This window comes from Juglans regia, chromosome 15, assembly GCF_001411555.2.
Source record: "Juglans regia cultivar Chandler chromosome 15, Walnut 2.0, whole genome shotgun sequence".
Taxonomy (NCBI): domain Eukaryota; kingdom Viridiplantae; phylum Streptophyta; class Magnoliopsida; order Fagales; family Juglandaceae; genus Juglans; species Juglans regia.
Window position 1 is genome coordinate 16,709,562 of NC_049915.1, and position 11,314 is coordinate 16,720,875.

Consider the following 11,314-nt stretch of genomic DNA (forward strand, 5'->3'; position numbering starts at 1 on the left):
TTAATTTGAGAACTGTTATGATGATAAAAAAAAAAAATTATGACTTTTTTCTTTTTTTTGGATTTTTGTTAAATTTGTTTTTATTTGTGTTCTATTTTTTCACGAAATCTAGATATATGTTTATATGAAAAGAGTTTTTGATAAATGGTTTTTTTTTTTTCCCTAGGTTTAGAAAGATGTTAATTGGGTTGAAGTACTTGAAAATTTTGAGGGAAAAAAAAAAGATAATTAACTATAACGACTGAACATTATTTTTTAACTAATTATTGAAAGAAAAATATTAATTTTAGCTGATATATTTGGAGGGTGTCTTTTATACACCTAACAATTGATTTTTAGATTAAAAAAACAATTTAAAATTCAAATCCTTAATCTTTTCTCTCAAATTATCAATTCTTGATATATATAAATATATATATATATATATATATATATAAAAGAACTAATAAACGAATTAGATCTAAATATTCAATTCATTATAAAATCAATCAAAACAAAACTTAACACTCACTAATCTAGCCTACTCATGGCTCTGTTGTATTTCGTAACACATACCCTTGATCCAACCTTGTACCCCTCTTGCCCTAACACGCTCTTCTGGCAAAAAAGGTCTGACAGATGCGATATATATAATAGATATATATCTATCTATCTTATCCAATAATTGAACATGCACCCACTTTTTTTTTTTTTTGTTGGAGCAAAAACATGCACCCACTTGATGTGTGACTGGTTGTAGAGTACTAGTTAATTTGAACGTAGCATTCTCTGATCATGACTAATTGGATCATAGAGTTAGATAGAAAATAAGTGGAACTGTCTCGAATATTTACAATTTAAAATTGCGTGATATTTATTGACATGATTTTTTAAATCACTTCAAACTTAGATTATCAAATTTATGGATATTGAACATAGTAATAGCAAGATCATTACATGACTTAACAAGAGCAAAACTCATATTTCGAGAATTATATATGTTAGAGAATTGATAAATTCACAAAGAGATTTCATAAAAATAAATTTATAAATTGATATGGCTTCATGTGATAACTTAAATTTATTTTACAATAAAAATAACTTTATCGATTTGATATACAACAATATCAAAAAATGTCAATTTATGAATTTATTTTTAAAAAATTTTTTGTACTACTAAAGTATTTCTCTCAATGTTATAGATCGATTTGTACAACACGCAACTAGCTAGCAGGCCAGAGTTGTCTGATCACAATCCCACAAAAACTTAATGATAGGAAGTAGGGCTTGTTTTATGGTGGAGGACAATGGAAAAGAAAGCTAACTAATGATAACTAAGTTTTGTCCTTTTCTTTGATCTCCATTTTAACCGTTACATATATGTATATAAAGATCAGTTTATTTTCCCCGTCGGCCACTCAGGTCACATCTTCCCTTTCGTTATTATCAAGGTTCTTTATTCATGGTGCATGTTGCTAGCCATGCTGGAAACCCTTAACCTCTATATATATATATATATATACATATATATATATATATTATAGTACTAAGAAGAATCATTTCACACACAACTTTTCTTGTTGGTGCAATGCATAGCAGAATATCGAATGATAATTCTTCTGCATTTTTAGTTTTTCCTCTTCTTACATCCATTCCTATTTGATATTCTAATGATCTGCCAGTACTACTACTACAAGATTCATTGTCCACGCGTGATGGAACTAGAAGTAGTACTACTAGATCAAGTTCAATATTGATTCTTTTTGTTCGAAAAACTTGCATATATATCTTCATTATTATCATGAAATATATATATATATATATAATACTTTGACTTGATTGATGTGAACCATTCATGATAGTGATGAGATTTCATGTCTTTATTTGCATCATGTTGATCTCAGCTTGCAGGCAGTGAATGTGTGTCGTGTGTCTCAAATCAAAGAGTTTTAGCTGTTTGTCCATCAGGTAGTACCTGGAGCTGGGGGATCAGAGGCGCCACTACTACACAATGCTAGCTATCATTCATGATTGTTTTGAACTTCTTTTCCACAAAGCCACCTGCATTTCCATGGTCATGCTAGGATTTGATAGATGAATGAGTCAAATACTATATGAGCTTCATAGCCGGGATTCCTGAAAACTTTTGTGCCTGTTGATGTCACGAGAAGAACTGCGCGGCGCTTGTCTATATCTTGTGAACAAGTTTTGCGTATGAAAGGAAAATATTATACAGAAATACTCTAGCTAGCCACAAAGAGATTATACAAAAGTAATTTCACAAATTGACGTGATTTGATGTGGTTCGTCAGATTATAAAATTATTTTTATTGTAAAATAAATCTAACAAATTAGATAAAATCACGTCAGTTTGTAATATTATTTTTGTGTAACTTTTTTGTAGATGTAGCAATACTTTTATTTACTGTACTTATTTACTGGCAGTTTTGCCACTACAAGAAAATTGCTTATTAATTGTGATCAGTTATTTTTAACGAAAATGATTTCATGCCAAAATCAGTCCTTTTCTATACCAAATAGTCATTATTGTCCAAATAATCCGTCACAAATGCTAGCTAGCTTATTTTTCTTAATCCGGCATGCATGCATGCCGCTCATTGGTAACAATCGGTTGAAATATTTTCCTAAAAAACATAAATAACTTGAAATTGATCAACCTGATGAAAATATTAAGGCCAGAAAGTCGAAGCAAAAATAAGTGAGAAATTAATATGAAGAAGTTTCCACAATGCATGCATGAACTTTGTCATTAATATTAAACACTTAAAAAAGTAGCTAGGGTTTATACAGTAAACGTAGAATAAATAATCAGAAGTACTGATTCTAATTAAGTTAGCCGTATATTATATCCAGAAGAATATTGATAATAATTGTAATAAATACCAATTCAGTTTCTGAAGAGCAATGGAGAGGCATCTTGACCAGATAGCAGCTGGTTGTCTTGAGTATATATGCTGATTATCATGCAGGCCGGCAGGCAATTATAGGCATAGAGGAGGAAAAGTACTCTAAGAGGCAAATGGGCAGAATAATGAAACTCATGACGTACAAATAATCCATAGTGCATGCTGACAGCTTTGCCAATATTGCATGCTCAGTAGGCACGCCCTAGAAAACAAAGACCCATACAATACGACAAGTACCTAATATTAATCAAGCTCCTGAAAGAAATCTAGCTAGCTACGTCTTGCGTGAGCCTTTGTGCGTGGGGGCTATGATCACATGCATTTAAGCACGTGCTAGCTTAAAGCTTATTAATTTAGTGATCATGCTCAAGATCATGTACAACCATCAGTACTAGTACTAAACACATCATGCTTATTTTAAGTATTATTATAGGTACGCAAGCATGATATATACTATATATATATGGGCATGGCTACGTACAAGTTTTTATTTATTTATTTATTTTTTATACAAGGATCGAGAGTTTGAACCTGGTTCTCCCATTTGGAGATCAGACCTAACGCCATTTGATTCAGAGGACCTTGGCAAGCATGGCTACAAGTTGATCATTCTCAATTCATTTCACATTGAAATTAATCTGATCAATTACTACATGCAAGTTGATCGCTTTACCAAGTTTACCTTGTGCATGTAGAAACTGAAAAAAAAAAAAAAAAAAAGGATGGCGGGTGTTGAAGATTTTGGGGAGTAGAAGCCCCTACCATCAAGAACCAAAATGCAAAAGAATATATAGGTTTTAATCAAGTTTTCTTATATATAATCAACATCGTTATTACAAGTGAAGCATAAGAGATCAAATAAGCAGCTTTCTTATAATGTGCAAAGTCCTTTTTCAATACTATGGAACCAGGGTGAATGAATTTGGTGAAAAAAAATGAGATCAAGTGCTTCCTCTTAGGGAGGCAACGACGATTTTGCCAAATCATGCACACAAATTAACAAGTTTACTATATGAAATATTATAATATTTTCATATAACTAGTACTATTATTCTAAAGTTTCTACACTTTATACTGTTTACGTGGCATAATTTGATTTGAAAGATAGATTTTAAAATTTGAATTTTACAAATCAAATTTTACCATTTAAATGATATACGTGGATGGTCATGTGCTCTACGTACCATGACTTAAGAATAGAATATAATTCATTCTAATGTAGATGCATTTTTTTAAAAGAGTTGTAAATAATTGGATCAACATGAGCTGAATTTGAATGTGTGCGCATGAGCCATGCTGCCAAATCTTGTGCACAAGAGTTGTCTCGATGAGAGTTTTATGCAGCTGATCTTCTTTGTTAGTTGAGAATTTTGGGAATGCGATACTGCTAAAAGAGCTGCTAGGACTTCACCTGCGGCTGAATTTAAGGTGGTTAGGCAGTGTTGACTAAGTGTGGAGGGTTTATCTGTTGCTGTTTAGATATATAGTAGCAATATAAGAGCAATTTTCTCTTGTTGCCAATCACAACTGATCTCTCACAACGGTCATGTAAGTTTGCTTCAAAATGATTTTGGAAAACAACAAAGCAAACTAGAACAAGCAAGAAGTTAAAGGAGTAATTAAAGGGAGGATAAAAAATTCATGTGCTATAATGCTCTTTATTTAAAATGGATGTTTTAGCTTTTGAAAATTTTGTAGGTCAAAACTTTTAACTTATAAGGAAAAAAAATGATATCAATCACATGATACAAAAATTTATATGGTTCGGCAACGTGCATACGTTCACGGAGTTGCAGAGGATTTATATCTTGAGAAATGTCAAAAATACATTATGGGGAGAAATTACAATGTTCTAAATAGCCATACCGTTAGTAATAAACATATATATTGGGTTACACAGTGGAAGTCCTAATTTTTCAATCATGCATTATTCGTTTGAACGAGCCTCGAGCGAACTCTCTACCTGAGCTTATTAGCTCTAGCAAACTTTCTATCTGGTGTTTCTTACGTCACACAAAAATTTTCTAGGGGTGAAACCCCCACAAGGCTTAGGCGAAATCTGGTTGCCACAAGAATAAATTAGACTCCACAAACTCAACAAAAATGCAATCTACATTTTATATATATATTTTCAAGAGTCAAAGGGAGTTAATTTAAATTATAGGGGACAAAAATTAGAGTTTTTTAAATAAATATTTCACAGAGGGATCACAAAAGGGATGGTGAGTTTTCATAATTTTTGGGGGACCTGGCCTGTGTATGGCTTTCTCATGAGCCTCTGCTCTCTCCCCGGCCACCAACGTCCGTCTTGTATCGATATCCGACCTAGCTTCCATTACTACTAATGATATTGATATTAGTCTCAACACATGAACCAAAATACTTTATATATGGTGTTTATAAAGTATTAATGTGGCCATTGAAAATATTGTGAAAAACACAAGCAAGATGTGTGATTTTTAGTCGAAAGTTTTGTTAATTGAGATATTAAAAAATGCTTTGATATTTAAAAGATTTAAATATCTTTAAAACCAAATTAAAACAAGTCTCAATTATAATATTTAATGAGAATATTCCCCATATATACTCTCGAAAAAATAGAAAAATAAAATAATGGAAGTACTTAATTAAAAAGATATAATGTATTGAATGACCAATAGGAAGAGACCTTCCTCTATATAACCTTTTTTTTATTTTTGGTAATTCATAAGAGTTCAAAAGGATGTCATCCAAAGCACCAAACATAGACCAACAGTGAAAAGGAAAGTTGTCAAGAAAAGGCATTGTGTAACTAAAAAAGAATGAGAGGGACGGGAGAAAAATAAAAAGGAAGAGAAACTTTGGATTGTGACCTTTGTCCCCCAATATTCCAAAGAGGTCTAAATCAAATCAAACCCCATCTTATAATGGAGGGTCCCTTTCTGCACTATCTGCTTAATTTACCTTCTGAAAACCATAGCATTCATAATATAGCCCTCAAAAACCTCCCTAAATCCCTCAATATTTCTTTCTTATCAATTAGCTAGAAGGCCCAAGTAATCTTCATAAAAAGTAATGCTTATATATGGGATTAGATATAACTGGAATCAACTTTCTCAACTTTTGACTTATTGGTTAACAAGTTGTGAACGAAGAAACAGGTCTTCAAATTTGATTAGGGCTCGTTTAGATAGTGAGAGATGAGATGAGAAACGGGTCTTCAAAATTTAAAAAAGTTGTAATGATGAGATGAAACCATCTCTATATCCAAATAGAGCCTAAATTTACCTAACCCAAAACTCTGATTAGGTACAAGTTTGCATGTATCATTAGTAAATTGTGGTAGGAAAAAACCAATTTGCGAGTCTGCTTATTGACACAACAATTATATATATACCACATAATTGATGTAGAAACTTACCAAATACAGTAAGTACTAGTGCTGTGTATGTTTACATGTCAATTTGTAAATAGCAAAACTCAGTAAAGAAACAAAATGGTCAAAGAAAAGAAAGCTTGAAACCTTCAGCTAGCATTCATGCATTCAAGTAGAGCATTAGACAATTATAACATGAGGGCATCATTACATCCACTCACTAATTTCCTTTCCTCCTTCCCTTTTTCTTTTCCTTTTTCTTCTTTCTTTTCTGTTGCTTTTTCTGAAAGGCTAAATTCTAGGAAGGGAACAGAAGGAAATTCTGGTTTATAATTAACTAAAGCAACATTTTTTTTAATATATATATATATATATATATATAAATTGACTACAAACATGATTTTACAATTTTACTACCAAGACATGAATTCAAAAGAAACGATTCATCATTCTCCGATCCTATTCCTCATTATGCTTTTGATTTTGATCATCATCTGTCAGGCTTTTCATTCAACTACATTGGCCTGCTTGAGCTTTCATGGATGCATGCCCTGTTCTCTTATGATTTCCACCGATTCATAGCCCCAACAAAATATAGTAGACAAGGGTTATGGGCAATGCTATTAGCATCCCAAATATAACACTGCAAAAAAAAAAAAAAAGGGACAAATCCCTCAGCACATGACACACAAAAAGAATGTAGGAGAAAAATCTAAGGATTTTAAAGTGTCAGGAAAATATATACTCACGCTGTGCTGAGAATGTCAGGATGTACATTGTACTCCTTGGCAAAGACAAAGGGGACAATTCCTTGTGGGAGAGCTGCCTGTGATTTGTTTGGCAATCCAGGGAACATGATCAGGGGCAAAAAAACATGTTAATAATGGTACAGATATTTGTTGTTCATTAACACCTTCCCTCTCCCAAACAAGTTGTTAATAATGGTTGGACAATGTACTAAGCTCACTGCTTTATTTCCATTGCTCTTTCCAGCACATGTTATGGATTTTCCAGGAAAGTCTTAGAAAATAAAAACTCTGAAGACTCAAACGTGGTTCTGTGATTATAATATCATATACAAAACTTTTACTGGAAAAAACATCAAGAATCTTATCAAGATCAATATATATATATATATAATACTTTTTCAATGGGGAGTTTTTCGAGCTTATGTAGTTAAGAAGGATTGGTTTTTGTCAGTCAGAGGCAGAAGAGAGAGAGGGAGAGAGAGGTGACCTGGACAATGGCAACGTGTAAGAGAACGCCCTTAAGGCCAACAGCAATGGAAGCTGCTGCCATGACAGCTGGACCTGCAAGGAATCTAATAGTCATAGCAAAAGCTGCAATGGAATTCCCACATGCTATGATCCTCGGTTGCAAAGCCATGAACAGACCTGTCATTCACATCCAAAAGAAAAAAGAAAACATCAGCATGCCCATCACCAACCTTCCTTCATCAGTGATCACATCCCCTCCAATGTCTGTCATCATCATCATCACCAACACTCCTACTCATCGCCACACATGATATCGATCCCAACATAGACACGGCAAAAAGTGAAAGACAACGTATAGTCCAAATCCATAAAGGAACCAAGACATTATCATAACCACACTGTCGTTTTTCTTTATTTTGCTTTTGTTTACTGGTTTTTGCTTGCTTTCTGAATACTTCTAATAATGAAATACGAGACACTGACTTGCCAAAAAAAAAAATGAGAGAATGGGGAAATATTTTATAGCAAATCTGTAATACAAGGCGGGTGTCGGTACTGACCAAGACTGAACATAGCCATGCCAAGCCCTGCATCTGACAGAATGGAAATGGACTTTGCTACGATGGCAGGCATTTCAATATTCCACCTGCAAGGAAATATGCAAAACGATCAAAATATATATAGATATATAAGCATAAATATAAATAGAATTCATAAACTGGAAACTTAAAAATACTTGAGATTTTCGTGGTTTGGACTGAGAAGAAACGACAGATACCTGAATGAGACTAGAGACCAAGTAAGGCCTATTAAACTGGAGTATGTGTTGGGGTTTCTGATCAGCTTTCTCCAAACCATGATGAGAATAAGCCTAGTCATGACACTTGCTGGAGGCATGGTTTTGGGTTTTCCATCTCCCACTTTCTCAGCTTCAAGATTGTTCATTTCTCCTTCCAAACCTCTGTTCCCAAAGCTGAACTCGTCTCTCTCTAAGTAGTCCTGAGTCTCTCTATGACCCTCCACTGATAATCCAAATGCAAAACAAAAGGATCAACGATTAAAACCTCATTTAACAGATGCTGGAAAGTAAAAAGAAACAAGAACGAAATGAATCTTCAAATGCTTTTCTTTAAGAAACAGAAGTGAATATTAAGAAACTACCTTTTCCTGGAGAAGCGCCCATTCTCACTTCTTTCTGATCATGAGCAACATATTCATGCCCTCCAAAGACATCTGAAACAGGAGAAGCACTAGAGCTCCAAACAAACATATGGAGATCCCTAGCACCATCCTCGCTCTTCTGTTGAGCTTGGCCATTTGGCTTCTTTGCATTTGCATTAGCACCAACATTTTTTGATCCCGTTGGTGAGAACATGCCCGGGTTTGGTGCGGGGTAATGCCCTGCCCCACCAGTGCCAGCATGGTAATGGAACCTCGGCTTGCCACTGACGCCACCATCTTCCTCGTAATTCGAAGGCCTTGGTGTTGGCCCTCGTGACGCTGAGAGGCCATAAACATCAGAGGCACCAAAGTTTGAGTTCCTCCCACCAGCCATCATGGAGTAGAAATCTGTGTGATTGAAACTAGAACCTCTTGGAGTGGGGTTTCTTGAGGATTGCAAGGAGTATATCTCTGCATTGGTTAGATTGGAGGGTCTGGGAGTTGTGGATGACAAACCTTGTGACCTTCTTGAGAAGATATCTGATCTTGAAGCATTAGATTTTCTTACAGTGACATGAAGCTTTCCATCTTCTTTGATTTCAGCTTCAGTTTCTAGAGGCTGCCTTCCATCAAGTGACATGATGTCAGAGTCAACATGGATTGAGACAATGGAGCCCGCAGTGTCTGGGAACTGCTCAGAGATGAGCAATCTGGCGCCTCTGAATTCAAATAAGAAGAGCATCAAAGTGTACCAAATGATGCACTGAAGGACCACAATTTGGACCATCAAACTTCCAGAAAAGTCACCATACATTCCTTTGAGCAAAGGGATGCCCATGACCAAAGTGTTTGGTAGAGTTGAGACTGAGAACAGAGTAATTGCCCATTCCAAGCAGCCCCTTTTGCTCACCTTAGTCCAAACCGCAAGAGCAGCTAAAACGATGAGCTTTTGGAGGGTATCAGCAGCAATAAACCTCAAGTTCATGGTGTACGGATCGTTGGTGGAGATGAAGTGGAACGAGAGGAGAGGGACTGCAAAGAGAGCCACAAACCGGTTGATACCTGAACACTGGTCTGGGGTGAAGATCTTCCACCATTTCACTGAGCCGTAGGCTAAGATCATGGCCACGTAAAGTGGCACCATTGCAGTCATAACATGGTAGAAATCTAATAGCGAGATCATATTTGCTAATTCCTTGTATTACCCAATTCAACAAAAAGTCTCCAACACCTGAGGAAGAAGGTGAAGTTCAAAAAGATCGGATGAAAGTTGAGGAAGGAGGAGGAAGAGGAAGAAGGAGATTTTGGTGGTGGATGTGATGATAAAAAGAGTTGGGGAAATGAACGAGCATGTGTTTTGGTTTTCTTTCTGGGGTAGTGGGTAATAAGCAGAATACAGCAAATAGTTTTTCAGCTTTGAGAGTTGCGAACAAGCTTGCACTTGCAGTCCCCAAAGCACTCATACACAGTTTCTTGCTTTCTTTATTTTGCTTTGTTTTGTTTCCCTTTTGTATTGAGTTATGTTTGGATTTGGGTTTTTGGGGAGAGAGAGAAAGATAGAGAGAGAGAGAGAGAGGGGGGTGGTATTTGATAACTTGGATTTTGGTGTGTGGCTCTATCTTCTATGGGACTACTGGTTGCATAAAGTAGAGAAAAGTCATTTTGGTTGGGTGTCCCTAAGCACCTGTTTGTAGAGCTTTTTTAAGGCTTTGTAAAGAGCCCTACCCTCTTTCTTCTTGGATTCGCTTTCATGCTCATGGGCTGTAGATGAGCTATGGCCATATGTTTGTGTTCTATTCCTTCTATCTGTCAAAGTTTTCTAGCAATTTTGCAAAAAAAAACCCCAATTTTCAAGTGATCCTTTTGAAGTTGGGTGTTTCATAGGTGAACTTATCATCATTATGGGGAGCAGTGATGGATGGGGAGAGTGATACCTTCACGTGGACCCTAAATTGTCCATTCCTAACCGTATCCTAATACTTGGCAATTGCAAAGCCTCCAACTCAATGCGTTAAAATCCAGGCATTGACTCGACGGTTTAATTAGGCTGCTGCTGCTGCTGCTGCTGCTGCATAGCGCCACACCTTTCCTATTCGTGTCAAGCTATAGCCTATAACTTAACTCAACTGGGATCCTCTTCATTTGGCAACCTTCTTTTGATTGTACCTGAAATAGTTATCTTTTGATCAGTATCATTAATTGAGTTAGGATTTGTTTGTGGTTACATCAGAGATCTGAGATCTGAGATCTTCGATCTGATCTTGTGTTACATGTGTATCAAAAGTACAAGGGGAGTTTATGGAAGTAAAGAAATCTCTCTCCCATTTCCAAAGGACTCCAAAATTACAGATAGGAGGTGTTGAATGGAGGTTTTGTAAATCATATGCAAAACTTAGGACTCGTTTGTTTTCACAATTCCTCTCAACTCATTTTATTTAATCTCATTTAATCATTACAACTTTCTTAAATTCTCACAAAAAAAAAAAAAAAACAATTCAACAAATTCTAAAATAAAAATAATATTAAAAAAATATATTCTAATAATATTTTATTCAACTTTTAACTTTAATTTCAACTCATTTCAACTACGAAAACAAACGAGACTAATTAACATACTTGTCAAAATAATTAAAGATGTGAATCCAACGACATGAAAAATTTTGGTGACGAACTGA

The 11,314-nt window shown here is 35.1% G+C and overlaps 1 protein-coding gene across 1 annotated transcript; it reads right to left on the reverse strand.

Annotated features, from left to right (window-relative positions):
- Window positions 1-6,382: 6,382 nt before the first annotated feature.
- Window positions 6,383-10,474, reverse strand: LOC109020067 (probable auxin efflux carrier component 1c). The gene is made up of 6 exons (XM_019002472.2): window positions 8,640-10,474; window positions 8,257-8,500; window positions 8,039-8,124; window positions 7,498-7,655; window positions 7,011-7,087; window positions 6,383-6,904 (listed from the first exon to the last, which is right to left on the reverse strand). The coding sequence occupies exons 1-6, from the start codon at window positions 9,820-9,822 to the stop codon at window positions 6,838-6,840; spliced, it is 1,815 nt and encodes a 604-aa protein (XP_018858017.1). The 5' UTR covers window positions 9,823-10,474; the 3' UTR covers window positions 6,383-6,837.
- Between the last annotated feature and the right edge of the window lie 840 nt (window positions 10,475-11,314).

Bases quoted from the DNA above. Each gene is read 5' to 3' on its own strand.
- LOC109020067 (XM_019002472.2), bottom strand. From the start codon at position 9,822: ATGATCTCGCTATTAGATTTCTACCATGTTATGACTGCAATGGTGCCA. The intron at 7,088-7,497 runs GTCACCTCTCTC...AACAAATCACAG, and splicing joins TACACGTTGCCATTGTCCAG to GCAGCTCTCCCACAAGGAAT. The intron at 6,905-7,010 runs GTGAGTATATAT...TTTTTTTTGCAG, and splicing joins CCTGACATTCTCAGCACAGC to TGTTATATTTGGGATGCTAA.